Source organism: Lampris incognitus, chromosome 3 (assembly GCF_029633865.1).
Source record: "Lampris incognitus isolate fLamInc1 chromosome 3, fLamInc1.hap2, whole genome shotgun sequence".
Taxonomy (NCBI): domain Eukaryota; kingdom Metazoa; phylum Chordata; class Actinopteri; order Lampriformes; family Lampridae; genus Lampris; species Lampris incognitus.
In genome coordinates, this window is record NC_079213.1 from 657,116 (window position 1) to 685,093 (window position 27,978).

A 27,978-nucleotide genomic window follows, 5' to 3' on the forward strand; every position below is an offset into this window, starting at 1 on the left:
GAAGAAACCAAATTAATACCCCAGTAAAGGTGGACTGGGACGTCACGAGTGTCATTTCGACATACACGTTGGTTTTGTGTGTGTGTGTGTGTGTGTGTGAGAGAGAGAGAGAGAGAGAGAGAGAGAGAGAGAGAGAGAGAGAGAGAGAGAGAGAGAGAGAGAGAGATGGGTGGTGCGCCAGAGAACCGTCACAGTAGAAGTAACTCCACCCAGACACAGAGACAGACAGACTGACACACAGAGAGAGACAGAGAGAGAGAGAGAGAGAGAGAGAGACAGAGAGGCAGAGAGAGAGAGAGAGCGAGAGAGAGAGAGAGAACGAGAGAGAGAGCGAGAGAACGAGCGAGAGAGAGCGAGAGAGAGAGAGAGAGAGAGAGAGAGAGAGAGAGAGAGAGAGAGAGAGAGAGAGCGAGAGAGCGAGAGAGAGAGAGAGAGCGAGAGAACGAGAGAGAGAGAACGAGCGAGAGAGCGAGAGAGAGAACGAGAGAGAGAGAGAGCGAGAGAGAGAGAGAGAGAGAGAGAGAGAGAGAGAGAGAGAGAGAGAGAGAGAGAGAGAGAGAGAGAGAGAGAGAGAGAGAGAGAGAGAACGAGAGAGAGAGAGAGAGAGAGGGGGAGAGAGAGAAAGAGAGACAGAGAGGCAGAAAAAGACAGGAGAGAGAGAGCGAGAGAGAGAGCGAGAGAGAGAGAGCGAGAGGGGGGGGGGAGAAAGAGAGACAGAGAGGCAGAAAAAGACAGGAGAGAGAGAGAGAGAGAGAGAGAGAGAGAGAGAGAGAGAGAGAGAGAGAGAGAGAGAGAGGAGAGAGAGAGAGAGAGAGAGAGAGAGAGAGAGAGAGAGAGAGAGAGAGAGAGAGCGGATCAAGTCCCGTTGTTTGGATTAGAGTCGGGCCGACAGACGGAGGGCTTCAGTTCTACTCTGGTAAATATCAACAATAACTTTAAACGGACTTGTTGAGAAACCACCAATGAATGAAGAAGAAATGAGAATCCTCTTTAAACCAAGTGAAGACCTGAAAACACGGAGCTGTCTAATGACAACCAGCTTCAGTGAAACCAAGTTTTCAAGTTCTTCAGCTTTCCTTTTATAACAGGAGGCTTCTTTCTAATGATGAACTGAAAACTAAACTGCACAAAACCAAAAGTGAGTCTATGTTCGGGAAATACTCCAGGATTTGTCTTGAAAGTTCTCCAGTTAAACCAGTAGTTTGTTCTCCAGTTAAACCAGTAGTTTGTTCTCTGGTTAAACCAGTAGTTTGTTCTCCAGTTAAACCAGTAGTTTGTTCTCTGGTTAAACCAGTAGTTTGTTCTCTGGTTAAACCAGTAGTTTGTTCTCTGGTTAAACCAGTAGTTGTTCTCCAGTTAAACCAGTAGTTTGTTCTCCAGTTAAACCAGTAGATTGTTCTCCAGTTAAACCAGTAGTTTGTTCTCCAGTTAAACCACTAGTTTGTTCTCCAGTTAAACCAGTAGTTTGTTCTCCAGTTAAACCAGTAGTTCTCCAGTTAAACCAGTAGTTTGTTCTCCAGTTAAACCAGTGTTTGTTCTCCAGTTAAACCAGTAGTTGTTCTCCAGTTAAACCAGTAGTTGTTCTCCAGTTAAACCTGTAGTTTGCTCTCCAGTTAAACCAGTAGTTCTCCAGTTAAACCAGTAGTTTGTTCTCCAGTTAAACCTGTAGTTTGCTCTCCAGTTAAACCAGTGTTTGTTCTCCAGTTAAACCTGTAGTTTGCTCTCCAGTCAAACCTGTAGTTTGCTCTCCAGTTAAACCAGTAGTTTGCTCTCCAGTTAAACCAGTAGTTTGCTCTCCAGTTAAACCAGTAGTTTGCTCTCCAGTTAAACCAGTAGTTTGTTCTCCAGTTAAGCCAGTAGTTTGTTCTCCTGTTAAACCAGTAGTTTGTTCTCCAGTTAAACCAGTAGTTGTTCTCCAGTTAAACCAGTAGTTGTTCTCCAGTTAAAGCAGTAGTTGTTCTCCAGTTAAACCAGTAGTTGTTCTCCAGTTAAACCTGTAGTTTGCTCTCCAGTTAAACCAGTAGTTCTCCAGTTAAACCAGTAGTTTGTTCTCCACTTAAACCAGTAGTTTGCTCACCAGTTAAACCAGTAGTTTGTTCTCCACTTAAACCAGTAGTTGTTCTCCAGTTAAACCAGTAGTTGTTCTCCAGTTAAGCCAGTAGTTTGTTCTCCTGTTAAACCAGTAGTTTGTTCTCCAGTTAAACCAGTAGTTGTTCTCCAGTTAAACCAGTAGTTGTTCTCCAGTTAAAGCAGTAGTTGTTCTCCAGTTAAACCAGTAGTTGTTCTCCAGTTAAACCTGTAGTTTGCTCTCCAGTTAAACCAGTAGTTCTCCAGTTAAACCAGTAGTTTGTTCTCCACTTAAACCAGTAGTTTGCTCACCAGTTAAACCAGTAGTTTGTTCTCCACTTAAACCAGTAGTTGTTCTCCAGTTAAACCAGTAATTTGTTCTCCAGTTAAACCAGTAGTTCTCCAGTTAAACCAGTAGTTTGTTCTCCACTTAAACCTGTAGTTTGCTCTGCAGTTAAACCAGTAGTTCTCCAGTTAAACCAGTAGTTTGTTCTCCACTTAAACCAGTAGTTTGCTCTCTAGTTAAGCCAGTAGTTTGTTCTCCACTTAAACCAGTAGTTGTTCTCCAGTTAAACCAGTAGTTTGCTCTCCAGTTAAACCAGTAGTTTGCTCTCCAGTTAAACCAGTAGTTTGCTCTCCAGTTAAACCAGTAGTTTGTTCTCGAATTAAGCCAGTAGTTTGTTCTCCAGTTAAGCCAGTAGTTTGTTCTCCTGTTAAACCAGTAGTTTGTTCTCTGGTTAAACCAGTAGTTTGTTCTCTGGTTAAACCAGTAGTTGTTCTCCAGTTAAACCAGTAGTTTGTTCTCCAGTTAAACCAGTAGTTGTTCTCCAGTTAAACCTGTAGTTTGCTCTCCAGTTAAACCAGTAGTTCTCCAGTTAAACCAGTAGTTTGTTCTCCACTTAAACCAGTAGTTTGCTCTCCACTTAAACCAGTAGTTTGTTCTCCACTTAAACCAGTAGTTTGTTCTCCAGTTAAACCAGTAGTTCTCCAGTTAAACCAGTAGTTCTCCAGTTAAACCAGTAGTTTGTTCTCCACTTAAACCTGTAGTTTGCTCTCCAGTTAAACCAGTAGTTCTCCAGTTAAACCAGTAGTTTGTTCTCCACTTAAACCAGTAGTTTGCTCTCCAGGTAAGCCAGTAGTTTGTTCTCCACTTAAACCAGTAGTTGTTCTCCACTTAAACCATTAGTTGTTCTCCAGTTAAACCAGTAGTTTGCTCTCCACTTAAACCAGTAGTTGTTCTCCAGTTAAACCTGTAGTTTGCTCTCCAGTTAAACCAGTGTTTGTTCTCCAGTTAAACCAGTAGTTGTTCTCCAGTTAAACCTGTAGTTTGCTCTCCAGTTAAACCAGTAGTTCTCCAGTTAAACCAGTAGTTTGTTCTCCACTTAAACCAATAGTTTGCTCTCCACTTAAACCAGTAGTTTGTTCTCCACTTAAACCAGTAGTTTGTTCTCCAGTTAAACCAGTAGTTCTCCAGTTAAACCAGTAGTTCTCCAGTTAAACCAGTAGTTTGTTCTCCACTTAAACCTGTAGTTTGCTCTCCAGTTAAACCAGTAGTTCTCCAGTTAAACCAGTAGTTTGTTCTCCACTTAAACCAGTAGTTTGCTCTCCAGGTAAGCCAGTAGTTTGTTCTCCACTTAAACCAGTAGTTGTTCTCCACTTTAACCATTAGTTGTTCTCCAGTTAAACCAGTAGTTTGCTCTCCAGGTAAGCCAGTAGTTTGTTCTCCACTTAAACCAGTAGTTGTTCTCCACTTTAACCATTAGTTGTTCTCCAGTTAAACCAGTAGTTTGTTCTCCACTTAAACCAGTAGTTTGCTCTCCAGGTAAGCCAGTAGTTTGTTCTCCACTTAAACCAGTAGTTGTTCTCCACTTTAACCATTAGTTGTTCTCCAGTTAAACCAGTAGTTTGCCCTCCACTTAAACCAGTAGTTGTTCTCCAGTTAAACCTGTAGTTTGCTCTCCAGTTAAACCAGTGTTTGTTCTCCAGTTAAACCAGTAGTTGTTCTCCAGTTAAACCAGTAGTTGTTCTCCACTTAAACCAGTAGTTGTTCTCCCGTTAAACCAGTAGTTGTTCTCCAGTTAAACCTGTAGTTTGCTCACCAGTTAAACCAGTAGTTCTCCAGTTAAACCAGTAGTTTGTTCTCCACTTAAACCAGTAGTTGTTCTCCACTTTAACCATTAGTTGTTCTCCAGTTAAACCAGTAGTTTGCCCTCCACTTAAACCAGTAGTTGTTCTCCAGTTAAACCTGTAGTTTGCTCTCCAGTTAAACCAGTGTTTGTTCTCCAGTTAAACCAGTAGTTGTTCTCCAGTTAAACCAGTAGTTGTTCTCCACTTAAACCAGTAGTTGTTCTCCAGTTAAACCAGTAGTTGTTCTCCAGTTAAACCTGTAGTTTGCTCACCAGTTAAACCAGTAGTTCTCCAGTTAAACCAGTAGTTTTGCCTCCGTGCTTTTGTCAACTTGTTTTTTCACATTTCAGTCTGGTTTCTTTTTGTTTCTGACCACACTACTACTATCAGTACTTCTAGTACTACTACTACTACTTCTACTACTATCACTCCTTCTACTGCTACTACTACTACTACTTCTACTACTACTGCTGCTGGTGCTGTCAGTACTTTTACTACTGCTACTACTACTACTACTATCACTACTTCTACTATTACTACTAATAATACTACTACGACTACCGTTTAACATTACTACTATTAGTACTTCTACTACTACCTCAACTACTAGTACTGCTTCTACTACTACCACTACTATTAATACTTCTGCTACTACCACTACTACTACTACTACTACTATTAGTACTTCTACTGCTACTACTGCTATATCAGTACTTCTACTACTTACTACTACTACTACAGTGGTGATAGTAGTGGTAGTAGACTGCTACTACTATCACTACTTCTACTACAACTACAACTAGTCCTACTACTACTGCTGTTTAACACTACTATAATTAGTACTACTACTACTACTACTACTACTAGGTCATTCTGTTCATACCCGAAAATTCTATCAGCCCTTTTGTTGCTCATCTTGTGGTCTGTCGGGTGGACTTGAGCAGGCTGCTAGGAGTCTTGGGGTCATATTCGGTGCTACCCTGGGTTTTGATAATCAAATCAAACATGTTGTTCAGTCAGGCTTTCTCCAGCTCAAGCTAGTCTCCAAAATTAGGTCATTTTATGAGTTGCCGATCTGCAAAAAGTTGTACATACTTTTATCTATTCTCGGCTCGACTACTGAAATGCACTTTATTCTGGTATCAGCAAGGGCGCCCTCCACCGTCTGCAGCTGGTACAAAACGCTGCTGCTCGGCTTATTACCGGGACAGAGGCGTGACCATATCCCTCCTGTGCTTGCCTCCCTACACCGGCTGCCTGTTATATCTTGAATTGGTTTTAAAACGTTATTGCCCACATGTTAGGCTTGAGATGGTCTTGCTGCCACAGACGTGTGTGATGTATTGACCTGGTATACAGCCTCTCAACCATCAAGATCCACACATGGCGCCCTGCTGGTTATTCCTCGGGCTCGGTTTGTCCCAAAGGGTGATCTGGCTTTTGCTGTTGGAGCCCCCCACTATGGACCTCTCTTCCTGTTGAACTAAGACAAGCCAAGCTCCTTTCAAATCTCGTCTTAAAACTTTTCTCTCTATGAAAGCTTTTACTAATGTTGGATATTTGTTTTCATTTATTTAGAGTTTTTATTTTTACTCTTACTTATTTGGTCTTACTCTTATTTTTGCCGTCTGCTTTTACTTCTTTGTAAAGCACTTTGTAACATTGTTTTGAAAAGTGCTATATAAATAAAGTTATTATTATTACTACTACTACTACTACTACTCTACTACTGTTACTACTACTACTGCTGCTGCTGCTGCTACTACTACTTCTACCACAACTATTATTACCGCTACTACTACTACAACTGTTACAACTACCACTACTCCTACTACTACTACTACTATTAGTACTACTGCCATGGCTACCATTACTCTTATTATCGCTTGCTACTACTACTACTCCTCACCCTCCTTCAGTAACTTCTACTACTACTCGTCTTCTTCCATCACCGCAACCACTGTCCCACTGGCCAAAAACCCGCTAGCATCCGCCTTGCTACCCCGGCCCAGGGCGGATGCTAGCGGGTTTTGCGGGGTTTTTGGCCAGTGGGACAAACAACTATTACCAAGTACCACAGCATTACAGTAACCAGTACTACCATTACCACATCATTGTTACATGAGGTTGATGTTGTCTGGGCTTGCTGAGTGAAAACAGACTCGGTTGGTCTTTGTGTGTACAGATGTGTGTACAGACGTGTGTACAGATGTGTGTACAGACGTGTGTACAGATGTGTGTACAGATGTGTGTACAGACGTGTGTACAGATGTGTGTACAGACGTGTGTACAGACGTGTGTACACACGACAACAGTCAGTCAAATCAAATCAAAATTGAAGTAAATGACAAACTGATTAGATGTGCATTTGTTTTGTTTGGTGTGTTTCTCAGATGGGCGGAGTCATGCTGTCTCTCCTGCTCCTGCTCCTGACTCCTGGGAGGGGCTTAGAGTTCCGTTACCATGACACCATCGAGGTAGAGGAGTACCTCCTCTTCATCAACAAAACCTACCCCAACATCACACATCTGTACAGCATTGGCCAGTCTGTCCAGGGTAAAACACACACACACACACACACACACACACACACACACACACACACACACACACACACACACACACACACACACACACACACAGAGGGTAGATATTTACACTGCATTTTCCCTCCAGAGAGACAGACAGAGACAGGAAGTGGGTTTTTCTTCCAGAGACACAGACAGAGACAGGAAGTGGGTTTTCCCTCCAGAGAGACAGACAGAGACAGGAAGTGGGTTTTCCCTCCAGAGAGACAGACAGAGACAAGAAGTGGGTTTTCCCTCCAGAGAGAAAGACAGAGACAGGAAGTGGGTTTTCCCTCCAGAGAGAAAGACAGACAGGAAGTGGGTTTTCCCTCCAGAGAGAAAGACAGAGACAGGAAGTGGGTTTTCCCTCCAGAGAGAAAGACAGAGACAGGAAGTGGGTTTTCCCTCCAGAGACACAGACAGAGACAGGAAGTGGGTTTTCCCTCCAGAGAGACAGACAGAGACAGGAAGTGGGTTTTCCCTCCAGAGAGAAAGACAGAGACAGGAAGTGGGTTTTTCCTCCAGAGAGACAGACAGAGACAGGAAGTGGGTTTTCCCTCCAGAGACACAGACAGAGACAGGAAGTGGGTTTTCCCTCCAGAGAGACAGACAGAGACAGGAAGTGGGTTTTCCCTCCAGAGAGAAAGACAGAGACAGGAAGTGGGTTTTCCCTCCAGAGAGAAAGACAGAGACAGGAAGTGGGTTTTCCCTCCAGAGACACAGACAGAGACAGGAAGTGGGTTTTCCCTCCAGAGAGACAGACAGAGACAGGAAGTGGGTTTTCCCTCCAGAGAGACAGACAGAGACAGGAAGTGGGTTTTCCCTCCAGAGAGAAAGACAGAGACAGGAAGTGGGTTTTTCCTCCAGAGAGACAGACAGAGACAGGAAGTGGGTTTTCCCTCCAGAGACACAGACAGAGACAGGAAGTGGGTTTTCCCTCCAGAGAGAAAGACAGAGACAGGAAGTGGGTTTTCCCTCCAGAGAGAAAGACAGAGACAGGAAGTGGGTTTTCCCTCCAGAGAGAAAGACAGAGACAGGAAGTGGGTTTTCCCTCCAGAGACACAGACAGAGACAGGAAGTGGGTTTTCCCTCCAGAGACACAGACAGAGACAGGAAGTGGGTTTTCCCTCCAGAGAGACAGACAGAGACTGGAGGTGGGTTTTCCCTCCAGAGAGAAAGACAGAGACAGGAAGTGGGTTTTCCCTCCAGAGAGACAGACAGAGACAGGAAGTGGGGTTTCCCTCCAGAGACACAGACAGAGACAGGAAGTGGGTTTTCCCCCCAAGAGAGACAGACAGAGACAGGAAGTGGGTTTTCCCTCCAGAGAGAAAGACAGAGACAAGAAGTGGGTTTTCCCTCCAGAGAGAAAGACAGAGACCGGAAGTGGGTTTTCCCTCCAGAGAGAAAGACAGACAGGAAGTGGGTTTTCCCTCCAGACAGAAAGACAGAGACAGGAAGTGGGTTTTCCCTCCAGAGAGAAAGACAGAGACAGGAAGTGGGTTTTCCCTCCAGAGACAGACAGAGACAGGAAGTGGGTTTTCCCTCCAGAGAGAAAGACAGAGACAGGAAGTGGGTTTTCCCTCCAGAGACAGACAGAGACAGGAAGTGGGTTTTCCCTCCAGAGACACAGACAGAGACAGGAAGTGGGTTTTCCCTCCAGAGAGAAAGACAGAGAAAGGAAGTGGGTTTCTCTCAAGAGAGACAGACAGAATCAGTGAGTGGGTTTTCCCTCCAGACAGACAGACAGACAGGAAGTGGGTTTTCCCTCTAGAGAAACAGACAGACAGGAAGTGGGTTTTCCCTCTAGAGAAACAGACAGACAGGAAGTGGGTTTTCCCTCTAGAGAGACAGACAGACAGGAAGTGGGTTTTCCCCTCTAGAGAAACAGACAGACAGGAAGTGGGTTTTCCCTCTAGAGAGACAGACAGAGACAGGAAGTGGGTTTTCCCTCTAGAGAGACAGACAGAGACAGGAAGTGGGTTTTCCCTCTAGAGAAACAGACAGACAGGAAGTGGGTTTTCCCTCTAGAGAAACAGACAGACAGGAAGGGGGTTTTCCCTCGAGAGACAGACAGACAGGAAGTGGGTTTTCCCTCTAGAGAAACAGACAGACAGGAAGTGGGTTTTCCCTCCAGAGAAACAGACAGACAGGAAGTGGGTTTTCCCTCTAGAGAGACAGACAGAGACAGGAAGTGGGTTTCCATTAACCTGCTTAATGCACAATTTGAAATGCGAAGTAGAAAACAAGTAATGGAAACACGTGACGTTCGAAAAAACTCACATATGGCAAAAAGTTCAGACGCTGGCACGAGGTGGTCTTTACAAAGTTCAGACGCTGGCACGAGGTGGTCTTTACAAAGTTCAGATGCTGGCACGAGGTGGTCTTTACAAAGTTCAGATGCTGGCACGAGGTGGTCTTTACAAAGTTCAGACGCTGGCACGAGGTGGTCTTTACAAAGTTCAGATGCTGGCACGAGGTGGTCTTTACAAAGTTCAGATGCTGGCACGAGGTGGTCTTTACAAAGTTCAGACGCTGGCACGAGGTGGTCTTTACAAAGTTCAGATGCTGGCACGAGGTGGTCTTTACAAAGTTCAGACGCTGGCACGAGGTGGTCTTTACAAAGTTCAGATGCTGGCACGAGGTGGTCTTTACAAAGTTCAGACGCTGGCACGAGGTGGTCTTTACAAAGTTCAGACGCTGGCACGAGGTGGTCTTTACAAAGTTCAGACGCTGGCACGAGGTGGTCTTTACAAAGTTCAGACGCTGGCACGAGGTGATCTTTACAAAGTTCAGACGCAGGCACGAGGTGGTCTTTACAAAGTTCAGACGCTGGCACGAGGTGGTCTTTACAAAGTTCAGACGCTGGCACGAGGTGGTCTTTACAAAGTTCAGACGCTGGCACGAGGTGGTCTTTACAAAGTTCAGACGCTGGCACGAGGTGGTCTTTACAAAGTTCAGACGCTGGCACGAGGTGGTCTTTACAAAGTTCAGACGCTGGCACGAGGTGGTCTTTACAAAGTTCAGACGCTGGCACGAGGTGGTCTTTACAAAGTTCAGATGCTGGCACGAGGTGGTCTTTACAAAGTTCAGACGCTGGCACGAGGTGGTCTTTACAAAGTTCAGACGCTGGCACGAGGTCGACAGGGAAAACCTGCCTAGTGAGACACAGACAGAAGACATGGGAAACCTGCCTAGTGAGACACAGACAGAGGACGGGAAACCTGCCTAGTGAGACACAGATAGAGGACAGGGGAAACCCGCCTAGTGAGACACAGACAAAGGAATCCCGCCTAGTGAGACACAGACAGAGGACAGGGGAAACCCGCCGAATGAGACACAGATAGAGGACAGGGGAAACCCGCCTAGTGAGACACAGACAGAGGACAGGGGAAACCCGCCGAATGAGACACAGACAGAGGACAGGGGAAACCCACCTAGTGAGACACAGATAGAGGACAGGGGAAACCCACCTAGTGAGACACAGACAGAGGACAGGGGAAACCCACCTAGTGAGACACAGACAGAGGACAGGGGAAACCCACCTAGTGAGACACAGACAGAGGACAGGGGAAACCCGCCGAATGAGACACAGATAGAGGACAGGGGAAACCCGCCTAGTGAGACACAGATAGAGGACAGGGGAAACCCGCCTAGTGAGACACAGACAGAGGAATCCCGCCTAGTGAGACACAGACAGAGGACAGGGGAAACCCGCCGAATGAGACACAGATAGAGGACAGGGGAAACCCACCTAGTGAGACACAGACAGAGGACAGGGGAAACCCGCCTAGTGAGACACAGATAGAGGACAGCGGAAACCCGCCTAGTGAGACACAGACAGAGGAATCCCGCCTAATGAGACACAGACAGAGGACAGGGGAAACCCACCTAGTGAGACACAGATAGAGGACAGGAGAAACCCGCCGAGTGAGACACAGATAGAGGACAGGAGAAACCCGCCTAGTGAGACACAGACAGAGGACGGGGGAAAGATAAACGGAGAAAGCTGGAGAAAGATGGACAGAAAGACAGAAGGGACAAGAGAGAAAGAGAAAGAGAGACAGTCAGAGCAGGGGAAAGAGAGTAACAGAGAAAATGAGTGACAGAAAGAGACAGGAAGAGAGAGTGAGACGGAAAGAGAGAGTGAGGCAGAAAGAGAGAGAGACAGAGACAGACTGAAAGAGAGAGAGACAGAGTGAGACAGAAAGAGAGAGAGACAGAGTGAGACAGAAAGAGAGAGAGACAGAGACAGACTGAAAGAGAGAGAGACAGAGTGAGACAGAAAGAGAGAGAGACAGAGACAGATTGAAAGAGAGAGAGACAGAGACAGACTGAAAGACAGAGACAGAGTGAGACAGAAAGACAGAGAGACAGAGACAGACTGAAAGAGAGAGAGACAGAGTGAGACAGAGTGAAAGAGAGACAGAGACAGACTGAAAGAGAGAGAGACAGAGTGAGACAGAAAGAGAGAGAGACAGAGACAGACTGAAAGAGAGAGAGACAGAGACAGACTGAAAGACAGAGACAGAGTGAGACAGAAAGACAGCGAGACAGAGACAGACTGAAAGAGAGAGGGACAGAGTGAGACAGACTGAAAGAGAGACAGAGACAGACTGAAAGAGAGAGAGACAGAGTGAGACAGAGTGAAAGAGAGACAGAGACAGACTGAAAGAGAGAGAGAAACAAAGAGAGTGAGACTGAACGAGCGTGAGACACACAAGTTGACAGTTAACTGATAAACTCAACCAACAGAGAACTTTGGTGTCCCCAGTGCCGTCACCACGGCAACCATCCTCTGTGTGTATGTGTGTGTGTGTGTGTGTGTTGCTAGATTGTGATAATTTGCAAGTCAAAGTGTAATCCTGTCTGGGTGGCTATTGTCAGCACGCTCTAACCTTTGACCTCCTTCCTGTTGTGTTGGTGATGAAGGAGGAGGAGGAGTAGAGTCTGACTGATCTCTAAGCTAATTACAGTTAATCTGGGACACCAGCTGGCTCAGCTCCACCCCCCCTCCGCGTGTGTGTGTGTGTGTGTGTGTGTGTGTGTGTGTGTGTGTGTGTGTGTGTGTGTGTGTGTGTGTGTGTGTGTGTGTGTGTGTGTGTGTGTGTGTGTGTGTGTGTGTGTGTGAGTGTGAGTGTGTTACACTGTGCTTAGTCAGAATGGTTGGCCCACTGATCTGTTCAACACCAAACAGTTTGATTGCAGCAATTTTTTGTGTTGTCATCCTGCCTCTGATTTGATTTGTGACATTTTCACCATGTAAACATGTGGTGAAAGATCACCACATGTCCACACGTTACATCACCACAAGTTAAATCACCACACGTTACATCACCACACATTTACACGTTTCATCACCACACGTTACATCACCACACGTTACATCACCACACGTTACATCACCACACGTTACATCACCACACGTTACATCACCACAAGTTAAATCACCACACGTTACATCACCACACATTTACACGTTTCATCACCACACGTTACATCACCACAAGTTACATCACCACACGTTAAATCACCACACGTTACATCACCACACATTTACACGTTTCATCACCACACGTTACATCACCACACGTTACATCACCACACATTTACACGTTTCATCACCACACGTTACATCACCACACGTTACATCACCACACGTTAAATCACCACACGTTACATCACCACACATTTACACGTTACATCACCACACGTTACATCACCACACGTTAAATCACCACACGTTACATCACCACACGTTACATCACCACAAGTTAAATCACCACACGTTACATCACCACACATTTACACGTTACATCACCACACGTTACATCACCACACGTTACATCACCACACGTTACATCACCACACGTTACATCACCACACATTTACACGTTTCATCACCACACGTTAAATCACCACACGTTACATCACCACACGTTTCATCACCACACGTTACATCACCACACGTTAAATCACCACACGTTTCATCACCACACATTTACACGTTTCATCACCACACGTTACATCACCACACGTTACATCACCACACGTTACATCACCACAAGTTAAATCACCACACGTTACATCACCACACATTTACACGTTTCATCACCACACGTTACATCACCACACGTTACATCACCACACGTTAAATCACCACACGTTACATCACCACACATTTACACGTTTCATCACCACACGTTACATCACCACACGTTTCATCACCACACGTTTCATCACCACACGTTACATCACCACACGTTACATCACCACACGTTTCATCACCACACGTTACATCACCACACGTTACATCACCACACGTTACATCACCACACGTTACATCACCACACGTTACATCACCACACGTTACATCACCACACGTTTCATCACCACACGTTACATCACCACACGTTACATCACCACACGTTTCATCACCACACGTTACATCACCACACGTTACATCACCACACGTTACATCACCACACGTTACATCACCACACGTTACATCACCACACGTTACATCACCACACGTTAAATCACCACACGTTACATCACCACACATTTCATCACCACACATTTACACGTTTCATCACCACACGTTTCATCACCACACGTTTCATCACCACTCGTTACATCACCACACATTTCATCACCACACGTTACATCACCACAAGTTACATCACCACACGTTTACACGTTTCATCACCACACGTTACATCACCACAAGTTACATCACCACACATTTACACGTTTCATCACCACACGTTACATCACCACACGTTACATCACCACACGTTACATCACCACACGTTACATCACCACACATTTCATCACCACACATTTACACGTTTCATCACCACACGTTTCATCACCACACGTTACATCACCACAAGTTACATCACCACACATTTCATCACCACACGTTACATCACCACACGTTACATCACCACACATTTACACGTTTCATCACCACACGTTACATCACCACACGTTACATCACCACACGTTTCATCACCACACATTTACACGTTTCATCACCACACGTTACATCACCACACGTTACATCACCACAAGTTACATCACCACACATTTACACGTTTCATCACCACACGTTACATCACCACACGTTACATCACCACACATTTACACGTTTCATCACCACTCGTTACATCACCACACATTTCATCACCACACGTTACATCACCACAAGTTACATCACCACACGTTACATCACCACACGTTACATCACCACAAGTTACATCACCACACGTTACATCACCACACGTTACATCACCACACGTTACATCACCAGACGTTACATCACCACAAGTTACATCACCACACGTTACATCACCACACGTTACATCACCACACGTTACATCACCACACGTTACATCACGACACGTTTCATCACCACACGTTACATCACCACACGTTACATCACCACACGTTACATCACCACACGTTTACACGTTTCATCACCACACGTTACATCACCACACGTCCACACGTTACGTCACCACACATTTACACGTTTCATCACCACACGTTACGTCACCACAAATTAAATCACCACACGTTACATCACCATACGTTTCCTCACCACACCTTACATCACCAAACGTTTCATCACCACACGTTAAATCCCCACACGTTTCATCACCACACGTTACATCACCACACATTTACAGGTTTCATCACCACACGTTACATCACCACACGTTACATCACCACACGTTTCATCACCACACATTTACACGTTTCATCACCACACGTTTCATCACCACACGTTACATCACCACACGTTACATCACCACAAGTTACATCACCACACATTTACACGTTTCATCACCACACGTTACATCACCACACGTTACATCACCACACATTTACACGTTTCATCACCACTCGTTACATCACCACACATTTCATCACCACACGTTACATCACCACAAGTTACATCACCACACGTTACATCACCACACGTTACATCACCACAAGTTACATCACCACACGTTACATCACCACACGTTACATCACCACACGTTACATCACCAGACGTTACATCACCACAAGTTACATCACCACACGTTACATCACCACACGTTACATCACCACACGTTACATCACCACACGTTACATCACGACACGTTTCATCACCACACGTTACATCACCACACGTTACATCACCACACGTTACATCACCACACGTTTACACGTTTCATCACCACACGTTACATCACCACACGTCCACACGTTACGTCACCACACATTTACACGTTTCATCACCACACGTTACGTCACCACAAATTAAATCACCACACGTTACATCACCACACATTTACACGTTTCATCACCACACGTTACATCACCACACGTCCACACGTTACGTCACCACACATTTACACGTTTCATCACCACACGTTACGTCACCACAAATTAAATCACCACACGTTACATCACCATACGTTTCCTCACCACACCTTACATCACCAAACGTTTCATCACCACACGTTAAATCCCCACACGTTTCATCACCACACGTTACATCACCACACATTTACAGGTTTCATCACCACACGTTACATCACCACACGTTACATCACCACACGTTTCATCACCACACATTTACACGTTTCATCACCACACGTTAGATCACCACACGTTACATCACCACAAGTTAAATCACCAAACGTTACATCACGACACGTTTCATCACCAAACGTTACATCACCACACGTTACATCACCACACGTTTCACCACCACACATTTACACGTTTCATCACCACACGTTACATCACCACACGTTACATCACCACACGTTACATCACCACAAGTTAAATCACCAAACGTTACATCACGACACGTTTCATCACCACACGTTACATCACCACATGTTTCATCACCACACGTTACATCACCACACGTTTCATCACCACACGTTACATCACCACAAGTTACATCACCACAAGTTACATCACCACAAGTTACATCACCACACGTTACATCACCACCCGTTACATCACCACACGTTACATCACCACAGGTTACATCACCACACGTTACATCACCACACGTTATATCACCACACGTTTCATCACCACAAGTTACATCACCACACGATACATCACCACAAGCTACATCACCACACGTTACATCACCACACGTTACATCACCACAAGTTAAATCACCAAACGTTACATCACGACACGTTTCATCACCACACGTTACATCACCACACGTTTCATCACCACACGTTACATCACCACACGTTTCATCACCACACGTTACATCACCACAAGTTACATCACCACACGTTACATCACCAGACGTTACATCACCACAAGTTACATCACCACAAGTTACATCACCACACGTTACATCACCACAAGTTACATCACCACAAGTTACATCACCACACGTTACATCACCACACGTTATATCACCACACGTTTCATCACCACAAGTTCCATCACAACACGTTACATCACCACAAGTTACATCACCACAAGTTTCATCACCACACATTTCATCACCACACATTTACACGTTTCATCACCACACGTTACATCACCACACGTTACATCACCACACGTTAAATCACCACACGTTACATCACCACACATTTACACGTTTCATCACCACACGTTACATCACCACACGTTACATCACCACACATTTACACGTTTCATCACCACACGTTACATCACCACACGTTACATCACCACACGTTACATCACCACACGTTACATCACCACACGTTACATCACCACACATTTACACGTTTCATCACCACACGTTACATCACCACACGTTACATCACCACACATTTACACGTTTCATCACCACACGTTACATCACCACACGTTTCATCACCACACGTTTCATCACCACACGTTTCATCACCACACGTTACATCACCACACGTTAAATCACCACACGTTTCATCACCACACATTTACACGTTTCATCACCACACGTTACATCACCACACGTTAAATCACCACACGTTACATCACCACACATTTACACGTTTCATCACCACACGTTACATCACCACACGTTTCATCACCACACGTTTCATCACCACACGTTACATCACCACACGTTTCATCACCACACGTTACATCACCACAAGTTACATCACCACACGTTACATCACCAGACGTTACATCACCACAAGTTACATCACCACAAGTTACATCACCACACATTACATCACCACAAGTTACGTCACCACAAGTTTCATCACCACACATTTCATCACCACACATTTACACGTTTCATCACCACACGTTACATCACCACACGTTACATCACCACACGTTAAATCACCACACGTTACATCACCACACATTTACACGTTTCATCACCACACGTTACATCACCACACGTTACATCACCACACATTTACACGTTTCATCACCACACGTTACATCACCACACGTTACATCACCACACGTTACATCACCACACGTTACATCACCACACGTTACATCACCACACATTTACACGTTTCATCACCAAACGTTACATCACCACACGTTACATCACCACACGTTAAATCACCACACGTTACATCACCACACATTTACACGTTTCATCACCACACGTTACATCACCACACGTTTCATCACCACACGTTACATCACCACACGTTTCATCACCACATGTTTCATCACCACACGTTTCATCACCACACGTTACATCACCACACGTTAAATCACCACACGTTTCATCACCACACATTTACACGTTTCATCACCACACGTTACATCACCACACGTTAAATCACCACACGTTACATCACCACACATTTACACGTTTCATCACCACACGTTACATCACCACACGTTTCATCACCACACGTTTCATCACCACACGTTACATCACCACACGTTACATCACCACACGTTTCATCACCACAAGTTACATCACCACACGTTTCATCACCACACGTTTCATCACCACACGTTACATCACCACACGTTTCATCACCACACGTTACATCACCAAACGTTACATCACCACACGTTACATCACCACACGTTTCATCACCACACATTTACACGTTTCATCACCACACGTTTCATCACCACACGTTAAATCACCACACGTTAAATCACCACACGTTACATCACCACACATTTACACGTTTCATCACCACACGTTACATCACCACACGTTTCATCACCACACGTTACATCACCACACGTTACATCACCACACGTTACATCACCACACGTTACATCACCACACGTTACATCACCACACGTTACATCACCACACGTTACATCACCACACGTTTCATCACCACACGTTACATCACCACACGTTACATCACCACACGTTTCATCACCACACGTTACATCACCACACGTTACATCACCACACGTTACATCACCACACGTTAAATCACCACACGTTACATCACCACACATTTCATCACCACACATTTACACGTTTCATCACCACACGTTTCATCACCACACGTTTCATCACCACTCGTTACATCACCACACATTTCATCACCACACGTTACATCACCACAAGTTACATCACCACACGTTTACACGTTTCATCACCACACGTTACATCACCACAAGTTACATCACCACACATTTACACGTTTCATCACCACACGTTACATCACCACACGTTACATCACCACACGTTACATCACCACACGTTACATCACCACACATTTCATCACCACACATTTACACGTTTCATCACCACACGTTTCATCACCACACGTTACATCACCACAAGTTACATCACCACACATTTCATCACCACACGTTACATCACCACACGTTACATCACCACACATTTACACGTTTCATCACCACACGTTACATCACCACACGTTACATCACCACACGTTTCATCACCACACATTTACACGTTTCATCACCACACGTTACATCACCACACGTTACATCACCACAAGTTACATCACCACACATTTACACGTTTCATCACCACACGTTACATCACCACACGTTACATCACCACACATTTACACGTTTCATCACCACTCGTTACATCACCACACATTTCATCACCACACGTTACATCACCACAAGTTACATCACCACACGTTACATCACCACACGTTACATCACCACAAGTTACATCACCACACGTTACATCACCACACGTTACATCACCACACGTTACATCACCAGACGTTACATCACCACAAGTTACATCACCACACGTTACATCACCACACGTTACATCACCACACGTTACATCACCACACGTTACATCACGACACGTTTCATCACCACACGTTACATCACCACACGTTACATCACCACACATTTACACGTTTCATCACCACACGTTACATCACCACACGTCCACACGTTACGTCACCACACATTTACACGTTTCATCACCACACGTTACGTCACCACAAATTAAATCACCACACGTTACATCACCACACATTTACACGTTTCATCACCACACGTTACATCACCACACGTCCACACGTTACGTCACCACACATTTACACGTTTCATCACCACACGTTACGTCACCACAAATTAAATCACCACACGTTACATCACCACACGTTTCCTCACCACACCTTACATCACCAAACGTTTCATCACCACACGTTAAATCCCCACACGTTTCATCACCACACGTTACATCACCACACATTTACAGGTTTCATCACCACACGTTACATCACCACACGTTACATCACCACACGTTTCATCACCACACATTTACACGTTTCATCACCACACGTTAGATCACCACACGTTACATCACCACAAGTTAAATCACCAAACGTTACATCACGACACGTTTCATCACCAAACGTTACATCACCACACGTTACATCACCACACGTTTCACCACCACACATTTACACGTTTCATCACCACACGTTACATCACCACACGTTACATCACCACACGTTACATCACCACAAGTTAAATCACCAAACGTTACATCACGACACGTTTCATCACCACACGTTACATCACCACATGTTTCATCACCACACGTTACATCACCACACGTTTCATCACCACACGTTACATCACCACAAGTTACATCACCACAAGTTACATCACCACAAGTTACATCACCACACGTTACATCACCACCCGTTACATCACCACACGTTACATCACCACAGGTTACATCACCACACGTTACATCACCACACGTTATATCACCACACGTTTCATCACCACAAGTTACATCACCACACGATACATCACCACAAGCTACATCACCACACGTTACATCACCACACGTTACATCACCACAAGTTAAATCACCAAACGTTACATCACGACACGTTTCATCACCACACGTTACATCACCACACGTTTCATCACCACACGTTACATCACCACACGTTTCATCACCACACGTTACATCACCACAAGTTACATCACCACACGTTACATCACCAGACGTTACATCACCACAAGTTACATCACCACAAGTTACATCACCACACGTTACATCACCACAAGTTACATCACCACAAGTTACATCACCACACGTTACATCACCACACGTTATATCACCACACGTTTCATCACCACAAGTTCCATCACAACACGTTACATCACCACAAGTTACATCACCACAAGTTTCATCACCACACATTTCATCACCACACATTTACACGTTTCATCACCACACGTTACATCACCACACGTTACATCACCACACGTTAAATCACCACACGTTACATCACCACACATTTACACGTTTCATCACCACACGTTACATCACCACACGTTACATCACCACACATTTACACGTTTCATCACCACACGTTACATCACCACACGTTACATCACCACACGTTACATCACCACACGTTACATCACCACACGTTACATCACCACACATTTACACGTTTCATCACCACACGTTACATCACCACACGTTACATCACCACACATTTACACGTTTCATCACCACACGTTACATCACCACACGTTTCATCACCACACGTTTCATCACCACACGTTTCATCACCACACGTTACATCACCACACGTTAAATCACCACACGTTTCATCACCACACATTTACACGTTTCATCACCACACGTTACATCACCACACGTTAAATCACCACACGTTACATCACCACACATTTACACGTTTCATCACCACACGTTACATCACCACACGTTTCATCACCACACGTTTCATCACCACACGTTACATCACCACACGTTTCATCACCACACGTTACATCACCACAAGTTACATCACCACACGTTACATCACCAGACGTTACATCACCACAAGTTACATCACCACAAGTTACATCACCACACGTTACATCACCACAAGTTACATCACCACAAGTTTCATCACCACACATTTCATCACCACACATTTACACGTTTCATCACCACACGTTACATCACCACACGTTACATCACCACACGTTAAATCACCACACGTTACATCACCACACATTTACACGTTTCATCACCACACGTTACATCACCACACGTTACATCACCACACATTTACACGTTTCATCACCACACGTTACATCACCACACGTTACATCACCACACGTTACATCACCACACGTTACATCACCACACGTTACATCACCACACATTTACACGTTTCATCACCAAACGTTACATCACCACACGTTACATCACCACACGTTAAATCACCACACGTTACATCACCACACATTTACACGTTTCATCACCACACGTTACATCACCACACGTTACATCACCACACATTTACACGTTTCATCACCACACGTTACATCACCACACGTTTCATCACCACATGTTTCATCACCACACGTTTCATCACCACACGTTACATCACCACACGTTAAATCACCACACGTTTCATCACCACACATTTACACGTTTCATCACCACACGTTACATCACCACACGTTAAATCACCACACGTTACATCACCACACATTTACACGTTTCATCACCACACGTTACATCACCACACGTTTCATCACCACACGTTTCATCACCACACGTTACATCACCACACGTTACATCACCACACGTTACATCACCACAAGTTAAATCACCAAACGTTACATCACCACACGTTAAATCACCACACGTTACATCACCACACGTTACATCACCACAAGTTAAATCACCAAACGTTACATCACGACACGTTTCATCACCACACGTTACATCACCACATGTTTCATCACCACACGTTACATCACCACACGTTTCATCACCACACGTTACATCACCACAAGTTACATCACCACAAGTTACATCACCACAAGTTACATCACCACACGTTACATCACCACCCGTTACATCACCACACGTTACATCACCACAGGTTACATCACCACACGTTACATCACCACACGTTATATCACCACACGTTTCATCACCACAAGTTACATCACCACACGATACATCACCACAAGCTACATCACCACACGTTACATCACCACACGTTACATCACCACAAGTTAAATCACCAAACGTTACATCACGACACGTTTCATCACCACACGTTACATCACCACACGTTTCATCACCACACGTTACATCACCACACGTTTCATCACCACACGTTACATCACCACAAGTTACATCACCACACGTTACATCACCAGACGTTACATCACCACAAGTTACATCACCACAAGTTACATCACCACACGTTACATCACCACAAGTTACATCACCACAAGTTACATCACCACACGTTACATCACCACACGTTATATCACCACACGTTTCATCACCACAAGTTCCATCACAACACGTTACATCACCACAAGTTACATCACCACAAGTTTCATCACCACACATTTCATCACCACACATTTACACGTTTCATCACCACACGTTACATCACCACACGTTACATCACCACACGTTAAATCACCACACGTTACATCACCACACATTTACACGTTTCATCACCACACGTTACATCACCACACGTTACATCACCACACATTTACACGTTTCATCACCACACGTTACATCACCACACGTTACATCACCACACGTTACATCACCACACGTTACATCACCACACGTTACATCACCACACATTTACACGTTTCATCACCACACGTTACATCACCACACGTTACATCACCACACATTTACACGTTTCATCACCACACGTTACATCACCACACGTTTCATCACCACACGTTTCATCACCACACGTTTCATCACCACACGTTACATCACCACACGTTAAATCACCACACGTTTCATCACCACACATTTACACGTTTCATCACCACACGTTACATCACCACACGTTAAATCACCACACGTTACATCACCACACATTTACACGTTTCATCACCACACGTTACATCACCACACGTTTCATCACCACACGTTTCATCACCACACGTTACATCACCACACGTTTCATCACCACACGTTACATCACCACAAGTTACATCACCACACGTTACATCACCAGACGTTACATCACCACAAGTTACATCACCACAAGTTACATCACCACACGTTACATCACCACAAGTTACATCACCACAAGTTTCATCACCACACATTTCATCACCACACATTTACACGTTTCATCACCACACGTTACATCACCACACGTTACATCACCACACGTTAAATCACCACACGTTACATCACCACACATTTACACGTTTCATCACCACACGTTACATCACCACACGTTACATCACCACACATTTACACGTTTCATCACCACACGTTACATCACCACACGTTACATCACCACACGTTACATCACCACACGTTACATCACCACACGTTACATCACCACACATTTACACGTTTCATCACCAAACGTTACATCACCACACGTTACATCACCACACGTTAAATCACCACACGTTACATCACCACACATTTACACGTTTCATCACCACACGTTACATCACCACACGTTACATCACCACACATTTACACGTTTCATCACCACACGTTACATCACCACACGTTTCATCACCACATGTTTCATCACCACACGTTTCATCACCACACGTTACATCACCACACGTTAAATCACCACACGTTTCATCACCACACATTTACACGTTTCATCACCACACGTTACATCACCACACGTTAAATCACCACACGTTACATCACCACACATTTACACGTTTCATCACCACACGTTACATCACCACACGTTTCATCACCACACGTTTCATCACCACACGTTACATCACCACACGTTACATCACCACACGTTACATCACCACAAGTTAAATCACCAAACGTTACATCACCACACGTTAAATCACCACACGTTACATCACCACACGTTTCATCACCACACATTTACACGTTTCATCACCACACGTTTCATCACCACACGTTTCATCACCACTCGTTACATCACCACACATTTCATCACCACACGTTACATCACCACAAGTTACATCACCACACATTTACACGTTTCATCACCACACGTTACATCACCACACGTTACATCACCACACATTTACACGTTTCATCACCACACGTTACATCACCACACGTTACATCACCACACGTTACATCACCACACGTTACATCACCACACGTTACATCACCACACGTTACATCACCACACATCTACACGTTTCATCACCACTCGTTACATCACCACACATTTCATCACCACACGTTACATCACCACAAGTTACATCACCACACGTTACATCACCACACGTTACATCACCACAAGTTACATCACCACACGTTACATCACCACACGTTACATCACCACACGTTACATCACCACACGTTACATCACCACAAGTTACATCACCACACGTTACATCACCACACGTTACATCACCACACGTTACATCACGACACGTTTCATCACCACACGTTACATCACCACACGTTACATCACCACACGTTACATCACCACACATTTACACGTTTCATCACCACACGTTACATCACCACACGTCCACACGTTACGTCACCACACATTTACACGTTTCATCACCACACGTTACGTCACCACAAATTAAATCACCACACGTTACATCACCACACGTTTCCTCACCACACCTTACATCACCAAACGTTTCATCACCACACGTTAAATCCCCACACGTTTCATCACCGCTCGTTATATCACCACACGTTAAATCACCACACGTTACATCACCACACGTTTAATCCCCACACGTTTCATCACCACACATTTACAGGTTTCATCACCACACGTTACATCACCACACGTTACATCACCACACGTTTCATCACCACACATTTACACGTTTCATCACCACACGTTAGATCACCACACGTTACATCACCACACGTTACATCACCACAAGTTAAATCACCAAACGTTACATCACGACACGTTTCATCACCACACGTTACATCACCACACGTTACATCACCACACGTTACATCACGACACGTTTCATCACCACACGTTACATCACCACACGTTACATCACCACACGTTTCACCACCACACATTTACACGTTTCATCACCACACGTTAAATCACCACACGTTACATCACCACACGTTTCATCACCACACATTTACACGTTTCATCACCACACGTTACATCACCACACGTTACATCACCACACGTTAAATCACCAAACGTTACATCACGACACGTTTCATCACCACACGTTTCATCACCACATGTTTCATCACCACACGTTACATCACCACACGTTTCATCACCACAAGTTACATCACCACAAGTTACATCACCACAAGTTACATCACCACACGTTACATCACCACCCGTTACATCACCACACGTTACATCACCACAGGTTACATCACCACACGTTACATCACCACACGTTATATCACCACACGTTTCATCACCACAAGTTACATCACCACACGATACATCACCACAAGCTACATCACCACACGTTACATCACCACACGTTACATCACCACAAGTTAAATCACCAAACGTTACATCACGACACGTTTCATCACCACACGTTACATCACCACACATTTCATCACCACACGTTACATCACCACACGTTTCATCACCACACGTTACATCACCACAAGTTACATCACCACACGTTACATCACCACACGTTACATCACCACAAGTTACATCACCACAAGTTACATCACCACACGTTACATCACCACAAGTTACATCACCACACGTTACATCACCACACGTTATATCACCACACGTTTCATCACCACAAGTTCCATCACAACACGTTACATCACCACAAGTTACATCACCACAAGTTACATCACCACACGTTTCATCACCACACATTTCATCACCACACATTTACACGTTTCATCACCACACGTTACATCACCACACGTTACATCACCACACGTTAAATCACCACACGTTACATCACCACACGTTTCATCAGCACACGTTACATCACCACAAGTTAAATCACCAAACGTTACATCACCACACGTTATATCACCACACGTTACATCACCACAAGTTACATCACCACACGTTTCATCACCACACGTTACATCACCACAAGTTACATCACCACACGTTACATCACCACAAGTTACATCACCACAAGTTAAATCACCAAACGTTATATCACCACACGTTTCATCACCACACGTTAGATCACCACACGTTTCATCACCACACGTTAGATCACCACACGTTATATCACCACACGTTATATCACCACACGTTTCATCACCACACGTTACATCACCACACGTTATATCACCACACGTTTCATCACCACACGTTAGATCACCACACGTTACATCACCACAAGTTAAATCACCAAACGTTACATCACGACACGTTTCATCACCACACGTTACATCACCACACGTTTCATCACCACACGTTACATCACCACAAGTTACATCACCACACGTTACATCACCACAAGTTACATCACCACACGTTACATCACCACACGTTACATCACCACAAGTTAAATCACCACACGTTACATCACGACACGTTTCATCACCACACGTTTCATCACCACACGTTACATCACCACACGTTTCATCACCACACGTTACATCACCACAAGTTACATCACCACAAGTTACATCACCACAAGTTACATCACCACACGTTACATCACCACCCGTTACATCACCACACGTTACATCACCACAAGTTACATCACCACACGTTACATCACCACACGTTATATCACCACACGTTTCATCACCACAAGTTACATCACCACACGATACATCACCACAAGCTACATCACCACACGTTACATCACCACACGTTACATCACCACAAGTTAAATCACCAAACGTTACATCACGACACGTTTCATCACCACACGTTACATCACCACACGTTTCATCACCACACGTTACATCACCACACGTTTCATCACCACACGTTACATCACCACAAGTTACATCACCACACGTTACATCACCACACGTTACATCACCACAAGTTACATCACCACAAGTTACATCACCACACGTTACATCACCACAATTTACATCACCACAAGTTACATCACCACACGTTACATCACCACACGTTATATCACCACACGTTTCATCACCACAAGTTCCATCACCACACGTTACATCACCACAAGTTACATCACCACAAGTTACATCACCACAAGTTACATCACCACAAGTTAGATCACCACAAGTTACATCACCGCAAGTTAGATCACCACAAGTTACATCACCACACGTTTCATCACCACACGTTATATCACCACACGTTTCATCACCACACGTTAGATCACCACACGTTACATCACCACAAGTTAAATCACCAAACGTTACATCACGACACGTTTCATCACCACACGTTACATCACCACACGTTTCATCACCACACGTTACATCACCACAAGTTACATCACCACACGTTACATCACCACAAGTTACATCACCACACGTTACATCACCACACGTTACATCACCACAAGTTAAATCACCACACGTTACATCACGACACGTTTCATCACCACACGTTTCATCACCACACGTTACATCACCACACGTTACATCACCAGACGTTACATCACCACACGTTACATCACCACACATTTACACGTTTCATCACCACACGTTACATCACCACACGTCCACACGTTACGTCACCACACATTTACACGTTTCATCACCACACGTTACGTCACCACAAATTAAATCACCACACGTTACATCACCACACGTTTCCTCACCACACCTTACATCACCAAACGTTTCATCACC

General features: G+C 44.7%; 1 protein-coding gene across 1 annotated transcript in view; it reads left to right on the top strand.

The window, feature by feature from the left end:
• Nucleotides 1-1,008: 1,008 nt before the first annotated feature.
• cpm (carboxypeptidase M) overlaps nt 1,009-27,978 on the top strand; it is a 75,721-nt gene continuing 48,751 nt past the window's right edge. Inside the window, exons 1-2 of the mRNA XM_056275673.1 lie at nt 1,009-1,138; nt 6,588-6,750. Of these exons, the coding sequence (XP_056131648.1) occupies nt 6,588-6,750 (163 nt within the window). The 5' untranslated portion in view covers nt 1,009-1,138. The remainder of the gene's footprint in view (nt 1,139-6,587; nt 6,751-27,978) is intronic.